The sequence below is a fragment of the Mobula birostris genome, chromosome 2, assembly GCF_030028105.1.
Source record: "Mobula birostris isolate sMobBir1 chromosome 2, sMobBir1.hap1, whole genome shotgun sequence".
Taxonomy (NCBI): Eukaryota; Metazoa; Chordata; class Chondrichthyes; order Myliobatiformes; family Myliobatidae; genus Mobula; species Mobula birostris.
In genome coordinates this window covers 5,147,214-5,170,357 of record NC_092371.1, presented here as the reverse complement: position 1 = coordinate 5,170,357, position 23,144 = coordinate 5,147,214, and the positions used below count along the sequence as shown (strand labels likewise).

The 23,144-nt window shown below is 47.2% G+C and overlaps 1 protein-coding gene across 3 annotated transcripts in view; it reads left to right on the top strand.

Annotated features, from left to right (window-relative positions):
• LOC140211569 (interleukin-6 receptor subunit alpha-like) overlaps nucleotides 1-23,144 on the top strand; it is a 58,384-nt gene that overhangs the window by 13,097 nt on the left and 22,143 nt on the right. For all 3 annotated transcript variants that reach the window (XM_072281414.1, XM_072281434.1, XM_072281423.1), the window contains exon 2: nucleotides 17,277-17,519. In XM_072281414.1, coding sequence (XP_072137515.1) covers nucleotides 17,277-17,519 — 243 coding nt within the window. The remainder of the gene's footprint in view (nucleotides 1-17,276; nucleotides 17,520-23,144) is intronic.

Genomic DNA, 23,144 nt, shown 5'->3' with positions numbered 1-23,144 from the left:
CTCGCTTTGAGCCGACTGCCTGCCCCTCTTCCTGAGTTACATCCACGCCCTGGAAAAGGAACATGTGGTGTCAGTGGGCACAGTGGGGGAGTTTTGAGAATCGCAGACTCCCCCCGCCACCTGGGCTTGAATGTTTTAAAGATAATAGTGCTTGTATTCTAATTTGTAATTGTAAATATTCTGTGAACCCTTGTTTATTGTATTAGTTTTGTTAGTGAATAAACCTGTGTGTGTACTCTAGGTGTGCTATATACAGTGCTGCTAGAAAGTTTGTGAACCCTGTAGAATTCTTCTCTATTTCTAAATATGACCTAAATTAAAATGTGATCAGATCTCGAAACGAGTCCTAAAACTAGATAAAAAGAACCCAATTCAATAAATGACACAAAAAACATTATACTTGTTAATTTATTTATTGAGAAAAATGATCCAATATCACATGTATTTGTTGGAAAAATTATGTGAACCTTAGGGGTAATGCCTTCTACAAAAGCTGGCGTCAGATGTTCCAATCAATGGGATGAGATTGGAGGTGTGGGTTGTAGAAGTGCCCTGCCCTAACAAAAAAGACACACAACATCAGGTTACTGACAGAACCTGCTCTTCTCAAAAAAAGATCTGTTTTATGTTCGCTGTGCCTTGATCCAACCAACTTTCTGAGGACCTTAGAAGAAGAATTGTAGAGATACATGAAGCTGGAAGAGAACACAAAAGCATTTCTGAAGTCCACAGGAAGAGAAATTGTCTACAAATGGAGTGGGCATCTTGCAAAGATCAGACCAAGAGCACAACATGCAGTGCTGAAGGAGGTGAAAAAGAACCCAATGGTAACAGCAAGAGACCTGCAGAAATCTCTAGAACTGACTAATGTCTCTGTTCATGAGAAAAACACTGAACAAGAACAGTGTTCATGGAAGGACAACACAGAGGAAATCGCTGCTCTCCAATAAAACATTGCTGCACATCTCAAGTTTGCAAAAGACCACCTGAACGTTCTAAAATGCTTCTGGGACAATGTTCTATGGAGAGATGAGACAAAAGTTGAACTTCTTAGTGAAATGCAGAGAGTTATGTTTGGAGGAAAAAAGGCCACTGCACACCAACACCAAAACCCCATCCCAACTGTGAAGCATGGTGGAAGAAGCATCATGGTTTGGGGCTGCTTTGCTGTCTCAGGGCCTGGAGAGCTTGCAATCATTGAGGGAAAAATGAATTCAAAATTGTATCAAGACATTTTACAGGAGAATGTCAGGGTAGCAACCAGTCACCTGAAGCTTAATAGAAGTTGGATGATTCAACAAGACAATGATCTGAAAGACAAGAGTAAATCAACAACAGAATGGTTTAAAAAGAAGCAGATTTGTGTTTTGGAATGGTCAAGTCAAAGTGCTGACCTTAATCCCATAAAAATGTTGTGGAGGACCTGAAGCAACAGTTGATGCGAGGAAGCCCACCACCATCCCAGAGTTGAATCAGTTTTGTAAGGAGGAATGGCCTAAAATTCCTCCAAGCTGATGTACAGGACTGATCAACAGTTACGTTTGGTTGAAGGATATTGTTGTACGGTGGTGTGTGGAGAGGGGGGGGGTGGTCACAACAGTTACTGACAGCAAAGGTTCACATAATTTTTCCAACAAATACACGTCATATTGGATCATTTTCCTCAATAAATAAATAAACGTTTATTTAATTGGGTACTCTTTATTGAATTTTAGGAATTACGTGAAGGTCTGATCACATTTTAGGTCAAATTCCGAATAAGTAGAGAACACTCCATGAATATATATAGTAGCTAGGGTGAGGTACACGTACCATAAGGAACTTCCTCTGCACCCTCTCTATCACAGTCTCTCTCACCCTCTCTATCACAATGGTTTTAGGTTTAGATGGTTAGGGGCCCAAACAAAGGGAATGGGACCGGCTCAGGTAGACAACTTGGTCCGCATGGATGACTTAGGCTGAAGGGCCTATTTCCATGACTATCAATCTCTGAGTTATCTCCCATCTGTTGCCACGGTGTCCAGCAACCAGGCAGCCAGTGGGAAGGCCAGTAGCTCTGCTGTTGACTGTTGGGATGATTCAGTCTTTGGCCTGTTAGCAACCCAGCAAAGCACAACAATCAAATACAATCATCTGGGGATCTCCCTGGGCCACCCGAGAGCCTCCAGCGTATCTCAGTGTGGGAATCCAAATCAAAAGCAAGTGTTGCTTAATCTTCTGGTAACTACTTCTCATCCTGTTTACCTAATCTAACCCTGAGGTTCCCAGGCACTGGGAGATGTCCCAATCTTGTGTGATGTAAATACATCAGATCACACTGTAAATACATCACACTGTGTCGATGTAAATACCTTCCACGTTCCCCCCACTCCCCCCCTCCTGCATTGTCCCAGTCTGATCTCACCTAAGATTCATACAAAGACCAGTGGTGTCTCCTATCGCCGGGAGGTTACCCAAGGCGGCAGCTACAATGTTAGACAGAGTGTTGGCCGATCAAATTAAAGTGCGAGGTGATTTTTTTTTCTCTGTCTTCGGAAGTCAGACGAGGGTAGGATGTACACCATAGGACAAGGAACAAAATTAGGCCATTTAGTCCATCAAGTCTACTCTGCTGTGCAATCTATCCTGAATTTTCTTCTCTGAACCCCATTCTCCCACCTGTAACCTCAACCCCTCACTAATTACAAACCTATCAATCTCTGCTTTAAATACACCCAATGGCTTTGACCCCACAGCCCTCTGTGGCACAGATTTCCCAGGTACGCCACCCAGAGGATGAAGAAGTCCCTCCTCATCTCAGTTCTAAAGGGACGCCCCTCTATTCTGAGGCTGTGCCCTCGTATTCTGGACTTTCTTACTGAAGGAAACATCCAATCTATCCAGGCCGTTCAGCATATGGGAGGTTTCAATGAGATCTCCACCTCGTCCTTCTAAATTCCAGGTGAGCACAGGCCCAGGGGCATCAACCGCTCCTCACAGGTCAACCCTTTAATTCCCCGGATCATTCTTGTGAACCTCCTCTGGAATCTCTCTCTCGGCAGCACATTCTTCTTTAGATACCAGGCCGAAAATTGCTCAAAATACTCTCTGTGGTCTGACCAATGCCTTATAAAGCTTCAAAAGCACATCCTTGCTTTTATATTCTAGTCCACATGGAATGAATGCTAACATTGCATTTGCCTTTCTTACTACTAACTCAACCAACAAGCTATGAGACCCCCCCCCCACCAAGTCCCTTTGCACTTCTGATTTCTGAAATTCTCTCGCCAGTTAGAAAATAGTTCATATAGTGAAATTTAGGGCATTTTTGGGCGTTGACAAACAGAAAGACCTTAACGCCATCCCCAGAGACGCTGCTCAATACTTTGGGCTCCTCTAGAAGATTGTGTGTCGCTCCAAGTTCCAGAATTTGCGAGCTACTGTTTCTTTATGGATCCCTAAAAGTGACTGCACAGAGTAGTGAAGAGGGCATACAGATACCTGCCTTCTTTACCCAAGGCACAGAATACGAGAGCAGGGAGGTTATGGTCCAACTTTATAAATCGTTGGTCAGGCCACAGATGAAACACCGTGTGCAGTTCTGGTCACAGAATCTCGGAAGGAGGTGACTGCACTGGAGAGGGTGGAGAGGAAACTGGCCAGGACCTTGTCTGGGATTCAGTGTTTCAGTTACAAGTAGAGGCTAGGGAGACAGGATTAGTTCTCTGTAGTATATCTGCTATGAGAAGGATATTATAAATTAATTAATCAATAAATTCAGCAGTACAGTGCAGTGTAGGCCCTAACAGCTCCTCAAGCCACATCGCCCCAGCAACCCCCAACAAACCAAACTGATTCTAACCTAATCACAGGACAACTTACGATGACCTAATAACCTACCCTGTTCTGCTCTTCAGCAAGAAAAAGTCAGGCTCTCATAGAAACATCAAACACAGACCAGGAAGAGGCCCATCGGCCCACCACGTCTGTGCTGGACCCAGCTGAACCCCGCTGCCTGCACGTGATCCACATCCCTCCCTACTTCGTACCTGCCTCCACCACCACCCCGGCAACACACTCCAGGCACCCACCACTCTCTGTGTTAAAACCTGCCCTGCACATCGTCCTTGAACTTTCCCCCTCTCACCTTAAGTCCATGTCCTCTCGTATTTGACACTTCTACTCTGGAGGTGAAAGATTCTAACTGTCTACCCTGTCTACGCCTCTATAAAGCTCTGTCAGATCTACACACACTGAATACTGGAGGAACTCAGCAGGCCAGGGAGACTCTTCTTCAAAATTTGCCTGAGGAAGTTCCTCAGTCTCCCAACACTCCAGAGAAAACAACCCAACTTCTCTCCCCATCGCTCACACCCTGTAATCCAGGCAGCAGCCTGGCGAACCTCCTCTGCGCCCTCTCCAAAGCCCTGACACCCTCCCTGTCATGGGGTGGCCAAAAACTCCACACAGTTCCCCAAGTGGGGCCTAGCTGCAGATTTTATTGTGCAGCTGCAATGCAAGGACGTGGGGCTGCAAGTCAGTGGTTTAGAAGGATGTTGATGTTTTTGTGTATGTCAGCAAGTGGCTGGGTGAGCAGAATGCCAAAATTGGCTTTATTAACCATATAACCATTTAACAATTACAGCACAGAAACAGGCCATCTCAGCCGTTCTAGTCCGTGCCGAACTCTTACTCTCACCTAGTCCCACCGACCTGCACTCAGCCCATAACCCTCCATTCCTTTCCTGTCCATATATCTATCCAATTTAACTTTAAACGACAACGTCGAACCTGCCTCAACCACTTCTGCTGGAAGCTCGTTCCACACAGCTACCACTCTCTGAGTAAAGAAGTTCCCCCTCATGTTACCCCGAAACTTTTGCCCTTTAACTTTCAACTCATGTCCTCTTGTTTGAATCTCCCCCACTCTCAATGGAAAAAGCCTGTCCACGTCAACTCTATCTATTTACTGCGGGCGATGGGCTTAGAAATGAGGAAGTTTAGCTACAGTGTAAACATCAGAGACAGAGAGTGGACCCTTATTGAAGAAAATGTCTATGTGGAGGAGATTCACTGGGCTAATTCCTGGTCATAGTCATAGTCATACTTTATTGATCCCGGGGGAAATTGGTTTTTGTTACAGTTGCACCATAAATAATTAAATAGTAATAAAACCATAAATAGTTAAATAGTAATGCATAAATTACGCCAGGAAATGTCCAGGACCAGCCTATTGGCTCAGGGTGTCTGACCCTCCAAGGGAGGAGTTGTAAAGTTTGATGGCCACAGGCAGGAATGACTTCCTATGACGCTCTGTGTTGCATCTCGGTGGAATGAGTCTCTGGCTGAATGTACTCCTGTGCCCAACCAGTACATTATGTAGTGGATGGGAGACATTGTCCAAGATGGCATGCAACTTGGACAGCATCCTCTTTTCAGACACCACCGTCAGAGAGTCCAGTTCCATCCCCACAACATCACTGGCCTTACGAATTAGTTTGTTGACTCTGTTGGTGTCTGCTACCCTCAGCCTGCTGCCCCAGCACACAACAGCAAACATGATAGCACTGGCCACCACAGACTCGTAGAACATCCTCAGCATCGTCCGGCAGATGTTAAAGGACCTCAGTCTCCTCAGGAAATAGAGACGGCTCTGACCCTTCTTGTAGACAGCCTCAGTATTCTTTGACCAGTCCAGTTTATTGTCAATTCATATCTCCAGGTATTTGTAATCCTCCACCATGTCGACACTGACCCCCTGGATGGAAACAGGGGTCACCGGTACCTTAGCTCTCCTCAGGTCTACCACCAGCTCCTTAGTCTTTTTCACATTAAGCTGCAGATAATTCTGCTCACACCATGTGACAATGTTTCCTACCGTAGCCCTGTACTCAGCCTCATCTCCCTTGCTGATGCATCCAACTATGGCAGAGTCATCAGAAAACCTGGGGTGAGATGGAGAGGTGAGGAAGGAGTATGAGAGCTTAGTAACGCGGTAACACAGTATCAGGACAACAACCGTTGCCTCAATGTCAGCAAGTAAACAGAGCTGAACATTGACCTCGGGAACGGAGGAGTACACATGCTCCTGCTTACGCCAACGGTTCTGAGGTCGAGAGGGTAGAGAGAGTCGAGTTCCCAGGAGTGAACTTCACCAACAGCCTGTGCTACTCCAACCATCTTGACTCCATGGTCAAGAACATCTCACAGGTGCCTCTACTTCCTCAGGAGGCTCAAGAAATTCGGCTTGACCCCATTGACCATCACCAATTTTTACAGACGCACCACAGACTATCCAGGTAAATGATGGCTTGGTACGGAAACTGCTCAGCCCATGACTCAAGAAACTGCAGAGAGTTGTGGACACAGCTCAGCACGTCACCGAAACCAGTCTCCCCTCTGTGGACTCTGTCTAACATTTCCCTCTGCCTTGGAGAAGCAGACAATATCATCAAAACTTCGTCCACGCCAGACAATCTCTCTTCTCCCCTCTCCTATCGAGTAGATGATACAAAGGTTTCATAGCATGTACCACCAGGCTCAAGGACGGCTTCTATCCCTCTGTTATCAGACTATTGAACAGTGTCCGAGTATGATTGACCTCACAATCTACCTCGTTATCATCCTGCACCTTATTGCCAGCCTGCACTGCGCTTTCTCTGTAACTGTTACACTTTATTCTGCATTCTGTTATTGCTTTACCCTGTTGTACCTCAGTGCATGTGTGATGATCTGATCTGTATGAACAGAGTAGAAGAGAAACTTTTCACTGTGTCTCGGTAGACGTGACAATAACAAACCAGTTGCAGTTTATTTTTGTTTCATTTAGCGATACAACATGGCACAGACCCTTCTGACTCAATGAGCCACAGCACCCTGTACCCCCCGACAAACCCGATTAACACTAACCTAATCATAGGACAATTTACAATGACCCAATAACCTACCAGATACGTATTTGGACTGTGGGAGGAAACCAGAGCTCCTTGGGAAACCGACGGGGAGGACGTACCGAGACTTCTGACAGAACGATATCAGAATTGAACTGTGAACTCCAAATATAATATAGGAAGGACGTGACTGAAGGGAGAGGATGCAGAGGAGACTACACAGGAAGTTTGGAAATAGTTCATCATTATTGTTACATGTACTGAGAGAGAATGAGAAGCTTCTGCCTACGTGCCATCCCTTCTACACATCTGTACATCGAGTCGGTACAAAAGGGAAAGAGAGTTCCAGTTATAGAGGAAGTGCAGAGTAGGCAGACAGATAAAGTGCCACAACGAGGCAGATTGTGAGATCGAGGGTAACCGTGTGAGGGTCTGATAACAGCGGGATAGACGCTGTCCTTAAGCCTGGTGGCACGTGCTTTCAGACTTTTGGGCAGGGGGGACAAGGGAGAATGTCCCGAGGTGGGGGGAGTCCTTGATTAGATGGCTGCTTTACTCAGGCAACAGGAAGTGCGGGCAGAGTTTATGGAGGGGAGGCTGGTTTCCATGATGTGCTGAGCTGTGTCCACAACTCTCTGCAGTTTCTTGAGGTCTTGGGCAGGGCAGTTGCTGGAGCAAGCCATGGGACATCCGGATAGGATGCTCTCTGTGCTACACCTGTAAAACGAGCCATTAGACACATTGGTGAGCTTTTTGCCCAAAGTTGGATCAGGACAGTGTTGCTGACAGTCACTCCTACAAATGGGAAGCCTTGGATAGAGCGTAAATTGGCAAATTGTTTTATTACAATTGGTAATTTCCCTTTCAAGGAGACAGTTCTCCCTGGAGCAGCTGAGGCTGAGGTGGACCAGATGGAAGTGGACACAATTCAGATGGACAGAGATCGAGCAGTTAGACAGAATGTTTCCCCAGAGAAAAGGACACCTGAAAACTATAAGAGATAAGATTAGGGTGGAGGGGTGTGGAAAGAGGTTTAGAAATGGCTCCAGATTCCAGTCCCATTCCTAAGAAGGGTGTGGTTGGATTCTGGAACAGACTGCCAAATGTGACAGAGACTCTCCCAACACTGGAGTATCTGGATGAGTCCTTGAACCACTGAGTCAGAGAAGGAGATGGAGCAGGAACAAGGGGAATGGGATCGGTGCAGATTGGTACAATGGACGATATGGTCATAGTGGGTTGAAGCACCTGTTTCACAGCTTGTGCAAATCTACCCCTCACTTTGGTTCTCGCCCTCCACTCCTTATTCCCTCACTCCTTGCTCAAGGCTCTTGGCCATTCCCAGACAGTCACTCGCCAGCATCTCAGCTGTTCTCTAACTGAGGGTCAGGCAACAACCCATCTCCCAGCCATAACCAGGGTAGTGTTGAGGAGTGCTACCGACCAGACCAGACCCTGTGCTGCCCTTCGGTACGGGGGAAAGGCAGGCTCTCATAGAAACATCAAGCACAGACCAGGAAGAGGCCCATCGGCCCACCACGTCTGTGCTGGACTCAGCTGAACCCCGCTGCCTGCACGTGATCCACATCCCTCCCTACTTCGTACCTGCCTCCACCACCACCCCGGCAACACACTCCAGGCACCCACCACTCTCTGTGTTAAAACCTGCCCTGCACATCGTCCTTGAACGTTCCCCCTCTCACCTTAAGTCCATGTCCTCTCGTATTTGACACTTCTACTCTGGAGGTGAAAGATTCTAACTGTCTACCCTGTCTACGCCTCTATAAAGCTCTGTCAGATCTACACACACTGAATACTGGAGGAACTCAGCAGGCCAGGGAGACTCTTTTCAAGATTTGCCTGAGGAAGTTCCTCAGTCTCCCAACACTCCAGAGAAAACAACCCAACTTCTCTCCCCATTGCTCACACCCTGTAATCCAGGCAGCAGCCTGGCGAACCTCCTCTGCGCCCTCTCCAAAGCCCTGACACCCTCCCTGTCATGGGGTGGACAAAAACTCCACACAGTTCCCCAAGTGGGGCCTAGCTGCAGATTTTATTGTGCAGCTGCAATGCAAGGACGTGGGGCTGCAAGTCAGTGGTTTAGAAGGATGTTGATGTTTTTGTGTATGTCAGCAAGTGGCTGGGTGAGCAGAATGCCAAAATTGGCTTTTATAGCGGGCGATGGACTTAGAAATGAGGAAGTTTAGCTACAGTGTAGAGATCAGATTCAGAGAGTGGACCCTTATTTAAGAAAATGTCTATGTGGAGGAGATTCACTGGGCTAATTCCTGGGGTGAGATGGAGAGATGAGGAAGGAGTATGAGAGCTTAGTAACGCGGTAACACAGTATCAGGACAACAACTGTTGCCTCAATGTCAGCAAGTGAACAGAGCTGAACATTGACCTCGGGAACGGAGGAGTACACATGCTCCTGCTTACGCCAACGGTTCTGAGGTCGAGAGGGTAGAGAGAGTCGAGTTCCCAGGAGAGTGAATTTCACCAACAGCCTGTGCTACTCCAACCATATTGACTCCATGGCCAAGAACATCTCACAGGCGCCTCTACTTCCTCAGGAGGCTCAAGAAATTCGGCTTGACCCCATCGACCGTCACCAATTTTTACAGATGCACCACAGAAAGAATCCTATCCTAGTAAACGATGGCTTGGTACGGAAACTGCTCAGCCTATGACTTGAAGAACTGCAGAGAGTTGTGGACACAGCTCGGCACGTCACCGAAACCAGTCTCCCCTCTATTGACTCTGTCTACACTGCTCACTGCATCGGAACAGCAGCCAGTTTAATCAAAGGTCATACCTATCCCGGTCAATCCCTCTTCTCCCCTCTCCCATGGTGAAAGAGACAGGAAAGCCTGTAAACATGTACCACCAGGCTCAAGGACGGCTTCTATCCCGCTGTTGTCAGACTATTGAACAGTGTCCGAGTATGATTGACCTCACAATCTACCTCGTTATCATCCTGCACCTTATTGCCAGCCTGCACTGCGCTTTCTCTGTAACTGTTACACTTTATTCTGCATTCTGTTATTGCTTTACCCTGTTGTACCTCAGTGCACGTGTGATGATCTGATCTGTATGAACAGAGTAGAAGAGAAACTTTTCACTGTGTCTCGGTAGACGTGACAATAACAAACCAGTTGCAATTTATTTTTGTTTCATTTAGTGATACAAAGTGGCACAGGCCCTTCCGACCCAATGAGCCACAGCACCCTGTAACCCCCGACAAACCCGATTAACACTAACCTAATCACGGGACAACTTATTAATAACCTACTACCCGTCTGTCTATGGTATATGCGAGGAAAGCTGTGAACGCAGAGTAAACCCACACTGTACAAACTTCTTACAGACAACGTTAGAATTCAACTCTAACTCTGATGCTCCAAGCCGTAATAATATCACACTAACCGCTACTCTACCAAAGTGCCCTGGTGAACTGAAGAAAATCGATCTAAATTCTCTGTGATAGAAGAACATGGGCAACCTCTCTGAAACATCTCCGATCCTGACAGGGAAGATGTGGAGATGTTTCCTGTCGTGGGAGAGGCTTGGATGAAGGGATGTAGGCACGGAATTCGGGGATGATCACTTCACACTGAGGTGTGTCGGAACTTTACACAGAGGGTGGGGATCGCTGGAGGGTTGTGCAGGCTGGATAACTTGGGTCAGGGAGGGTGGATTTAAAGAGGGTGGGGACTTCACGTTTTTACTTTAAGTGAAGCACGCTCATACCACGTGGTAGCATCCTGATGTATGCAATTCACACATTTTACGTATAACCAGAATGAATTATATAAACGACAAGGAATGCTTAGTCAAACAATATATTTACAATATTACTCCAATGTTACTGAAATGTTCTCGATTAGTCAGGGCATCAAAGGTTACAGGGAGAATGGGTTGAGAGGGGTGATCGATCAGCCATGGTCAAATGGCAGAGCAGACTCGAAGGGACGAATGGCCCAATTCTGTTCCTATGTCTTATGGACTCCATAGCGAATCAGCCGTGATCTTACTGAAAGGTGAAGCAGGCTCAACGGGCCAGATGGCCAACTCCTGCTCCTATTTTTTATGTTCTTGTGTTCAGAACTTGCATAGCAATGAAACTGAGGCCAAGGGAAGATCAGAGGTGATCGTGTTGAGTGGCAGAACTGCCTAGAGGGGCCAAATAGTCTGCTCATAATGTCGTAGAGCCCGTAAACCATCCCTACAGCCTAACCAGTCCATGCTGACCAAGATTCCATCTAAGCTAGTCCAATATCCCTCCAAATCTTTCCTATCCATAAGACATAGGAGCAGAATTAGGCCATTCAGCCCATCGAGTCTGCTCCGCCATTCCATCTTGGCTGATCCCGGATCCTACACAATCCCGTACACCTGCCTTTGATGCCCTGACCGATCAGGCAACTATCAACTCCTGCCTTAAATATACCCACAGACTTGGCCTCCACAGCCGTCTGCAGCAGAAAGTTCCACAGATTCACTACGCTCTGGCTAAAAGAATTCCTCCTTACCTTTGTTCTAAAAGGTCACCCCTCAATTCTGAGGCCATGCCCTATAGTTCTGGATACTCCCCAATAGGAAACATCCTCTCCACATCCACCCTATCTAGTCCTTTCAATATTCGGTAGGTTTCAATGAGATTTACCGCCCCCCCCCCCGGCATTCTTCTAAATTCCGGTGAGTACAGACCCAAAGCTGCCAAACGCTCCTCCTATCTTAACCCCTTCATTCCTGGAATCATCCTCGTGAACCTCCTCTGAACACTCTCCGATGACAATATATCCTTTCTGAGATATGGGGCCCAAAACTGTTAACAATAGTCCAAGTGCAGCCTGACTAGTGTCTAATAAAGCCTCAGCGTTATCTCCTTGTTTTTATATTCTATTCCTCTTGAAATAAAAACCAACATTGCATTTGCCTTCTTTACCACAGACTCAACCTGTGAGTTAACCTTCTGGGAGCCTTGCACGAGGACTCTGCACCTCTGATGTTTAAATTTTCTCCGCATTTAGATAATAGTCTGCACTATTGTTCCTTTTGCCAAAATACATTATCATACATTTCCCAACACTGTATTCCATCTGCCACTTTTTTTTGCCTAAGTCCTGCTGCAATCACATTGCTTCCTCAGCACTACCTACCCCTCCTCCCATCTTCGTATCATCAACAAACTTTGCCACGAAGCCATCAACTCCATTATCTAAATCATTGACAAACAATGTAAAATGTACGGGTCCCAATACTGACCCCCTGAAGTGCACCACTAGTCACTGGCAGCCAACCAGAAAAGGCCCCTTTTATTCCCACTGGCTGCCTCCTGCCTGTCAGCCATTCCGCTATCCATGCCAGTATCTTTCCTGTAACACCATGGGATTTTATCTTGTTAAGCAGCCTCATGTGTGGCACCTTATCAAATGCCTTCTGATAATCCAGGTAGATGACATCCACTGCCTCTCCTTTGTCCACCCTGCTTGGTACTTAATCAAAGAACTCTAACAGATTTGTCAGGCAAGATTTCCCTTCACAGAAACCATACTGATTTTGACTTATTTTATCATTTGTCTCCAGGTACCCTGAAACCTCACATTCCCAACCAGTAAAGTTATACTAGTTGGCCTATAATTTTTCTTGTGCCTTCCTCTCTTCTTAAAGAGTGGACTGACATTTGCGATCTTCCAGCCCTCCAGAATCAAATGATTTTTTAAAGATCATGATCAATGCATCTGTTATCTCTTCAGCAACCTCTCTCAGGACTCTGGGATGTAGTCCATCTGGTCCAGGTGACTTAACCATCTTAAGAACTTTGAGATAACTTTGCACTTTTCCCCTTGTAATAGCAATGACACTCACTCCTGCTCCCTGACACTCATGGACCTCTGGCACACTGCAAAGTACAGGTGCAAAGTACCCATTAAGTTCATCTGCCATTTCTTTGTCCCCTATTACTGCCTCACCAGCATCATTTTTCAGTGGTCCAATATAACTCTTACCTCCCTTTTACTCTTTATATAACTGAAAAACTTTTGGTTTCCTGCTTTATATTATTGGTTAGTTTGCCCTCATATTTCATCTTTTCCCTTTTTATCGTTTTTTTTTTGTTACCTTTTGTTGGATTTTAAAAGCTTCCCAATCATCCAACTTCCCACTCACTTTTGCTACCTGTACCTTTCCAAGTGAGTTTTAAATGTTGTTAATGTATCTGCTTCAAACGCTTCCTCTGGCAGCTCATTCCATAGACTGACCACCCTCTGGGGGAAGAAGTTGCCCCTCAGGTTCCTATTAAATCTCTCCCCTCTCATCTCAAACTGTGCCCTCTAGAGAAGATATAATGTCCAGGGCGGTTGGCATCTGTGATTATGTTGGCTGTTTTATCGAGACAGCAGGAAGTGTAGGCAGTATCCATAGAGGGTAATAGTCAAGTCAAATCCAGTTGGAATTGTTGAAAGTGGAGTCACAGATAGACAGGGTGTTTAGCAGTCTGGACTCCATCAGTCAGGGCACCTGTTGGGACACAATAGACAATAGGTGCAGGAGTAGGCCATTCAGCCCTTCGAGCCAGCACAACCATTCACTGTGATCGTGGCTGATCATCCACAATCAGTATCCAGTTCCTGCCTTATCCCCATAACCTTTGATTCCGCTATCTTTAAGAGCTCTATCCATCTCTTTCTTGAAAACATCCAAAGACTTGGCCTCCACAGCCTTCTGGGACAGAGCATTCCACAGATCCACCACTCTCTGGGTGAAAAAGTTTTTCCTCAACTCCGTTCTAAATGGCCTACCCCTAATTCTTAAACTGTGGCCTCTGGTTCTGGACTCACCCATCAGCGGGAACATGCTTCCTGCCTCCAGCGTGTCCAATCGCTTAATAATCTTAACACTACGCTACAGTTGTATTAGGCATCAATGGGACCATACCTGGAGTTCTGTGTAGAGATTTCCATTCCCTATCATGGGAAAGAGTGCAGGGAAGATTTACGAGGATGCCGCCAGGACCGGAGGGCCTGAGTTATAGGAAGAGGTTTGCTGGTCTGGCAGTTTATTCCTCGGAGAGTAGAAGAATGAGAGACAAGCTTATAGACACTACACAGAGGATCATCACCTCATGTTTATCTGGGGGTGGTCTAAAGTCCGACAGCATGAACACTAAATTCTCCAACTTCAGGACACCCTCTCCCCTCTGTCTCCTTTCCTCTCTCCTCCTCACCCTGCCAATTCCTCCCACACTCACTCTGGCAGCACAGCCTCAGGACAAAGGTCCTTCAGAACAGAGATGAGGAGGAACTCCTTCGGCCAGAGGGTGGTGAATCTGTGGAATTTGTTGCCAACGGGGGGGTGGGGTGCTAAGTCACAGTGTATTTAAGACAGAGATTGGTAGGTTCATGATCGGTGAGGGGTTTAAGGGTTTCAGGAAGAAGGCAAGAGAATAGGGTTAAGAATAAAAACATCAGTCATGATTGAGTGGCAAGAGCAATAATGGGCCAAATGGCCTGATTCTGCTCGTGTATCTTGTCCTGACGAAGGGTCTCGGCCTGAAACGTCGACTGTACTTCTTCCTATAGATGCTGCCTGGCCTGCTGCGTCCACCAGCATTCTGTGTGCATTGCTGTATCTTGCGTTGTGGTCTTATTGCCCCTCTGCACTCCTGGCCACGATGCCAAGTCTTGACCCAAATCGCTGACCGCCCCCTGCCTCCATGGATGCCGCCAGATCTGCTGAGTGCCCTAAGCAGCTTCAAAGTGGAGAGGTCTCCAGTGAGACCACACCTGGAGTACTGTGTGCAGTTTTGGTCTCCAAATTTGAGGAAGGACATTCTTGCTATTGAGGGAGTGCAGCGTAGGTTCACAAGGTTAATTCCCGGGCTGGCGGGACTGTCATATGTCGAAAGATTGGAGCGACTGGGCTTGTATACTCTGGAATTTAGAAGGATGAGAGGGGATCTGATTGAAACATATAAGATTATTAAGGGATTGGACACGCTGGAGGCAGGAAGCTTGTCCCGCTGATGGGTGAGTCCAGAACCAGAGGCCACAGTTTAAGAATTAGGGGTAGGCCATTTAGAACAGAGTTGAGGAAAAACTTTTTCACCCAGAGAGTGGTGGATATATGGAATGCTCTGCCCCAGAAGGCTGTGGAGGCCAAGTCTCTGGATGCTTTCAAGAAAGAGATGGATAGAGCTCTTAAAGATAGTGGAATCAAAGGTTATGGGGATAAGGCAGGAACTGGATACTGATTGTGGATGATCAGCCATGATCACAGTGAATGGCGATGCTGGCTCGAAGGGCCGAATGGCCTACTCCTGCACCTATTGTCTATTGTCTTTCAAAGGGCTGCCACTCAGGAAATGGGCGAAAAGGGCACTGTCACCCTTTGCACTGAAAATTGGTGATTCAAAATCCAGATGTGAGCAAATCTCTGTGGCAGCTTCTGGTGAAAAAGAGGAAGGAGATGCCAGGACGTTTCTAAAGATGAGAATGCAGTTGTGTGTGTGTCTCTCTCTCTCCTTCTCTCTCTCTCTGCATCTCTCTCTTCTCTGACTCTTTTTCTCTGTATATCTGCATCTCTGTCTCTCTCTCACACAGTCTCTTCTGTCTCTCCCGTTTCGCATTCTCCTGTCTGTCTCTGTGCATCTCTCTCCCTCTACCCCCCTCCTCCCCCCACAACCCCTCATGAGCCACCGCACAAAGAGGAACTCAGCAAATCCAGTCAGTTGACTCATTCCCCACTTCCCGAAACAAAGGTCAAAAGTCAAGCTGCGATGTTCCCCAGATACAGCAGCACGGGTAGTTTTTTTCCCCCCCCCCCGGCCACGGAGAATATTGGGAGAGAATTTTCCCTTCTAACCTGAAGTTTGTAGAGGTCACATCAAGTGGTTGGTTTTAGTGTTATTGTGTAGTATTATTTTGTTTAGTATTTATTAGCTCATTATTCTCACACGAAAAACTGCATTGAGGTAGAACAAGGTAAAACAGTAACAATGCAGAATAAAGTGTAAAAGAAAAACTAAAAAGAAACAGAGAATAAAATGCAATATCATAACGAGGTAGATACTTTTATACTTTATACTTTATTGTCGCCAAACAATTGGTACTAGAACGTACAATCATCACAGCGATATTTGATTCTGCACTTCCCGCTCCCTTGATTACAAATATCAAATAGTAAAAATTAGTAAATATTAAAAATTTAAATTATAAATCATAAATAGAAAATAGAAAAATGGGAAGTAAGGTAGTGCAAAAAAAAACCGAGAGGCAGGTCCGGATATTTGGAGGGTACGGCCCAGATCCGGGTCAGGATCCGTTCAGCAGTCTTATCACAGTTGGAAAGAAGCTGTTCCCAAATCTGGCTGTACGAGTCTTCAAGCTCCTGAGCCTTCTCCCCGAGGGAGTCTGTTGGCTGGGTGGGTCGTGTCCCTGATTATCCTGGCAGCACTGCTCTGACAGCGTGCGGTGTAAAGTGAGTCCAGGGACAGAAGATTGGTTTGTGTGATGTGCTGGGCCGTGTTCACGATCTTCTGCAGCTTCTTCCGGTCTTGGACAGGACAACTTCCATACCAGGTTGTGATGCATTCTAGAAGAATGCTTTCTACGGTGCATCTATAAAAATTAGTGAGGGTTTTAGGGGACAGGCCAAATTTCTTTAGTTTTCTCAGGAAGTAGAGGAAGATTGTGAGGTCATCTCACCGTGCGAGACTCTGATGACAGCAGGACAGAAGTCCTTGATCCTGGTAGTACGTGCTTTCAGACTTTTCTATCTTCTGCCTGATGGGAGGAGGGAGAAGAGAGAACGTCCCGATTGGGAGGGATTTTTGCTTATGCTGGCGACTTCACGGAGGCACAGGGAGTGTAGAGTGGAGGCTGCTTTCTTTGACATGCTGAGCTCTGTCCAGAACCCTCTGCTGTTTCTTGAGCTCATTAGCCATAGGAGGCATCGGTGCAGCTAGATAGAATGCTTTCTATAGTGTGTTGACAACAGTTGGTGAGGATCCATGGGTACATGCTGAATTTATTTAGCCTCCTGAGGAAGTAGAAGCCTTGGTGAGTTTTCTTTGGCCATGACGTGTATGTGGCTAGAGGACTGGATACTAAGAACAACCCTCTCGACGCGGTATCGTTGATGTAGACACAAGCCTTCCCGAAGTCAATGACCAGCTGGTATTTCTAATGAGATTAGAAAACTTCCTAATTCCCGGGACACCAGCCCTCCCCTTTCCCTTCAGACCTCTCTGTAACCACCCTCCCCCTCTCTGGCCGAGCCTTGGGGTCTTTGCTGGGCCCGAACCTGCGACTGATAGCCCTGCCTTCCACGCTGTTGCTGCCAAATGGCCCCGACCCCGCCGCCCTCTCCCATGCCCTTCACTGACCGGCTGATTTCTCCCCGCAGTGCCTCGCCCTGGCACGGTCACCTCCCAGGTCGGAGGCCGTGCCCACCTGTCCTGCGGCCCCGGCCCCGGCGACCAGGTGGAGACGGAGTGGAGGCTCAGGAACAAGGTCCTGAGACCCGGCCACCACCGCACGCTCAACGGCAGCCGGCTGATCCTCGAACCCATCGAGGCGAAGAACGCGGGGATCTACACCTGCTTCAGGAACGGTACCAAAGTGAAGAGTGTGCGGCTGCTCGTTGGAGGTAAGGCCTCCCCCCCTCGCCCTCACCCTCACCACCCGCAGGGGCCCGGGTGACGGAGCTGTACCTAATCTAACAATTTATTTATAGAGCACTTTTTATACAGTAGTGTACTGCAGTTCAAGGTGCTCTGCAATGGGGTAAAGTGAAGACAACCATCCGGGTAACAGCTTCTTCTCCAGGCCTGACCTCCCTCACACCATCCAGGTCTCATCATCTATGAAACACCAGCCGCTTTGCACTGAAGTGTGTTGTAGATGCACCTAATTAATTGTTTATTTGTGGTAATGTTACTTTATGCGTTGTGTGTGTGTGAGTTACATGTACTGTGTTGTGCAACTTGCTCTGCAGGAACGTTGCTACGTTTGGCTGTGTATTGTACCTGTGTGCCATTGAAAGAACAATAAATAGAAACATAGAAAACCTACAGCACAGTACAGGCCCTTCGGCCCTCAAAGTTGTGCCGAACATGTCCCTACCTTACAAATTACTAGGCTTACCCGTTTTCCTAAACTCCATGTCCCTATCCAAAAGTCTCTTAAAAGACCCTATCGTATCTGCCTCCACCACCGTTGCTGGCAGCCCATTCCATGTTCTCACCACTCGCTGAGTAGAAAAAACCTACTTCTGACATCTCCTCTGTACCTACTCCCCAGCACCTTAAACCTGTGTCCTCTGACTATCCACATGATCAATGCCTCTCATCATCTTATACACCTCTGTCAGGTCACCTCTCCTCCTCCGTCGCTCTAAGGAGAAAAGGCCGAGTTCACTCAACCTGTTTTCATAAGGCATGCTCCCCAATCCAGGCAACATCCTTGTAAATCTCCTCTGCACCCTTTCTGTGGTTTCCACATCCTTCCTGTAGTGAGGCAACCAGAACTGAGCACAGTACTCCAAGTGGGGTCTGACCAGGGTACTATATAGCTGCAACATTACCTCTCGGCTCCTAAATTCAATTCCACAATTAATGAAGGCCAATGCACCATATGCCTTCTTAACCACAGAGCCAACCTGCACAGCTGCTTTGAGTGTCCTATGGACTCAGACCCCAAGATCCCTCTGATCCTCCACACTGCCAAGAGTCTTACCATTAATACTATATTCTGCCATCATATTTGACCTACCAAAATGAACCACTTCACACTTATCTGGGTTGAACTCCATCTGCCACTTCTCAGCCCAGTTTTGCATCCTATCAATGTCCTGTTGTAACTTCTGACTGCCCTCCACACTATCCACAAAACCCCCAACCTTTGTGTCATCAGCAAACTTACTAACCCATCCCTCCACTTCCTCATCCAGGTCATTTATAAAAATCACAAAGAGTAGGGGTCCCAGAACAGATCCCTGAGGCACACCACAGGTCACTGACCTCCATGCAGAATATGACCCGTCTACAACCGCTCTTTGCCTTCTGTGAGCAAGCCAGTTCTGGATCCACAAAGCAATGTCCCCTTGGATCCCATGCCTCCTTACTTTCTCAATAAGCCTTGCATGGGGTACCTTATCAAATGCCTTGCTGAAATCCATATACACTACATCTACTACTCTACCTTCATCAATGTGTTTAGTCACATCCTCAAAAAATTCAATCAGGCTCATAAGGCTCGACCTGCTCTTGACAAAGCCATGCTGACTATTCCTAATCAGATTATGTCTCTCCAAATGCTCATAAATCCTGCCTCTCAGGATCTTCTCCAACAACTTACCAACCACTGAAGTAAGACTCACTGGTCTATAATTTCCTGGGCTATCTCTACTCCCTTTCTTGAACAAGGGAACAACATCCGCAACCCTCCAATCCTCCGGAACCTCTCCCGTCCCCATTGATGATTCAAAGATCATCGCCAGAGGCTCAGCAATCTCCTCCCTCGCCTCCCACAGTAGCCTGGGGTACATCTCATCCGGTCCCGGTGACTTATCCAACTTGATGCTTTCCAAAAGCTCCAGCACATCCTCTTTCTTAATATCTACATACTCAAGCTTTTCAGTCTGCTGCAAGTCATCACTACAATCACCAAGATCCTTTTCCGTAGTGAATACTGAAGCAAAGTATTCATTAAGTACCTCTGCTATTTCCTCCGGTTCCATACACACTTTTCCACTGTCACACTTGATAGGTCCTATTCTCTCATGTCTTATCCTCTTGCTCTTCACATACTTGTAGAATGCCTTGAGATTTTCCTTAATCCTGCCTGCCAAGGCCTTCTCATGGCCCCTTCTGGCTCTCCTAATTTCCCTCTTAAGCTCCTTCCTGTTAGCCTTATAATCTTCTGAGCCATCTAAGTCTCTGTAATGGCCACAACATCATAGCTCCAAGTACTGATCCATGCTCTAAGCTCATCCGCTTTGTTCATAATACTCCTTGCATTAAAATAGACACATCTGAAACTGTCGGTCTGAGCACGTCCCTTCTCTATCACCTGCCTCTCCTCCCTCACACACTGTCTCCAAGCTTTTTCTATTTGTGAGCCAACGGCCTCTTTCCCAGTCTCTTCAATTCGGTTCCCACCCCCCAGCAATTCTAGATTAAGCTCTCCCCAGTTGCCTTAGCGAACCTCCCCACCAGGATATTGGTCCCCCTGGGATTCAAGAGCAACCCATCCTTTTTGTACAGGTCACACCTGCCCCAAAAGAGGTCCCAATGATCCAGAAATCTGAATCCCTGCTCCCTACTCCAATCCCTCAGCCATGCATTTATCCTCCACCTCATTCTATTCCTGTACTCATTGTCACATGGCACAGGCAGTAACCTCAAGATTACTACCTTTGTGGTCCTGCTTCTCAACTTCCTTCCTAACTCCCTGTAGTCTTTTTTCAGGACCTCTTCCATTTTTCTGCCTATATCATTGGTACCAATATGTACCACAACCTCTGGCTGTTCTCCCTCCCACTGCAGGATATCTTGGACGTGATCAGAAACGTCCCAGACCCTGGCACCTGGGAGGCAAAATACCATCTGTGTTTCTTTCCTGCATCCACAGAATCTCCTGTCTGACCCCCTAACTGTAGAGTCCCCTATCACTGCTGCCATCCTCTTCCTTTCCCTACCCTTCTGAGCTACAGGGCCAGACTCTGTGCCAGAGGCACGGCCACTGTCGCTTCCCCCAGGTAGGCTGTCTCCCCCAACAGTACTCAAACAGGAGTACTTATTGTTAAGGAGGACAGCCACAAGGGTACTCTCTAGTATCTGACTCTTGCCCTTCCTTCTCCTGACTGTGACCCACTTGTCTGTCTCCCTTGGCCCCGGAGTGACCACCTGCTTAGAACTCCTTCCTATCACCTCCTCACTCTCCCTGACTAGATGAAGGTCATCGAGCTGCAATTCCAGTTCCCTAATGCGGTCCCTTAGGAGCTGCACCTCGGCACACCGGATGTAGATTTGGCCATCCAGGAGGCTGGGAGACTCCAGGACCTCCCACATCTGACACCGAGCACAGAAAACCGGCCTTGCACACATACTTCCTTTCCGCAATTAACACAGGTAAATCTACCTCGCCTCATTACTGCCTAAGCCCTTTGAGCCAAAGCCCTATCACTCTGCTACCTTTCACTCCGCTGCCCGCTCCAAACGCTGCCCACTGGATACGGCGGTCTTCTTTTTAAACTTTTCCTGCTCTACTGGCTGACGTCACGCGCCTGCGCAGTCTTGCCTCTCTTTTACCCCGAGTAGTAAAACTGCCTTTGCTCTGGAATTGAACTTGACTCAGTTAAAATCAAGGTTTAATACAAGATCGTCTACCTTATTCCGTTTACTGTGTGCATTCAAATGTAACGCCTTCAGTCCTGTATTCATCACCCTTTTTGATTTTGTCCCCATTGCACTTTAGTTCATTCTTCTGACTGGAATTTTGCCCTGTCATCTGCCTGTCCTTCCTCACAGTTTCACTACACACTGCATCTAGTTGTAAACCAACTCCCCCACCCTCAGCCCTATCACTCCACTTCCTATCCCCTTGCCAAGTTAGTTTAAACTCTCTTGCACAGCCCTAACAAGCCTGCCCCCAAGAATATTGGACCCCTTCGGGTTCAGGTGTAACCCATCCTTTTTGTACAGGTCATATCTTCCCCAGGAGAGATCCCAATGATCCAGATATCTGGCCCTGCACCAGTTCCTCAACCACAAACTCATCTGCCAAATCATCCTGTTCTTACCCTGGCTGGCATGTGGTACAGGGCAGCAATCCCCAGGCTGCTACTGTGGGAGTTCTGATTTTCAGCTTCCTGCCCAACTCCCTATACTCTCTCTTCAGGACCTCCTACCTAAGTCATTGGTGTCAATATGTACCATGGCATCTGACTGCTCACCCTGCCCCTTTGAATGCCATGGAGCCGATCTGAGAGCCTGGCACCAGGGAGACAACATACTATCCAAGTACGCTGCCTCACCTCCACAGAACCTACTTTCTACTCCTCTAATTATGGAATCCCCTATCACTACTGCACTCCTCTTCTTCATACCCCTCCCCGCTTCCCTTCTGAGCCACGGAGCCAGGCTCAGTGCCAGAGACCCGGTCGCTGTGGCTCCCCCTGGTAGGTTGTTCCCCTCCACCCCAACAGTATGCAAAGCTATATACTTATTATTGAGGGAACGGCCACAGGGTTACTCTGTACTGGCAGCCTATTCTCCTTCCCAATCGACAGTCACCCAGGTACCCGCGTCCTGCAACCTGAAAGGTGACTACCTCCTCGTTCTCCTCTAGAAGGGCTCTGAAGTGCAGCTTCAGTTCCCTGACGTGGTTTCTAAGGAGCTGCAGCTGGATGCACTTTGTGTAGATGTAGTTATCAGGGAGGCTGGAGGTCTCCCAGAGTTCCCACATCTCACATAAGGTTGAAAAGGTCACGGTGTCAGGGCCGGGGGAAGCGAATGGGCGGGTGTTCCGCTTACTGTTAGTGAGGTTTACCCGTCTCTGCAATGAACGGAGGCTGTGGCCTGAAACTAACGGGCTCCTGGACCGGCTGCAGTGATGACTGGCTTCGTGGCCGTGAAATCAATCGTGAACAACAGTTCTGAATGTTAATTGCTTTTGATTCGTTATCCTGAACATTGGTTGTTTGATGGTCTTTTTAATGAGTTCCATTTGGCTTCTTTGTTTTGTGGCTTTAGAACCATAGAACATTACAGCACAGAAACAGGCCTTTTAGCCCTTCTTGGCTGTGCCGAACCATTTTTCTGCCTTGTCCCACTCACCTGCACCTGGACCATATCCTTCTATACCCCTCTCATCCATGTACCTGTCCAAGATTTTCTTAAATGTTAAAAGTGAGCCCACATTTACCACCTCGTCTGGCAGCTCATTCCACACTCCCACCACTCTCTGTGTGAAGAAGCCCCCCCTAATGTTCCCTTTAAACTTTTCCCCCTCACCCTTAATCCATGTCCTCTGATTTTTTTTCTCCCCTTGCCTCAGTAGAAAAAGCCTGCTTGCATTCACTCTATCTATACCAATCATAATTTTATATACCTCTATCAAATCTCCCCTCATTCTTCTATGCTCCAGGGAATAAAGTCCTAACCTATTCAACCTTTCTCTGTAACTGAGTTTCTCAAGTCCCAGCAACATCCTTGAAAACCTTCTCTGCACTCTTTCAACCTTATTAATATCCTTCCTGTAATTTGGTGAC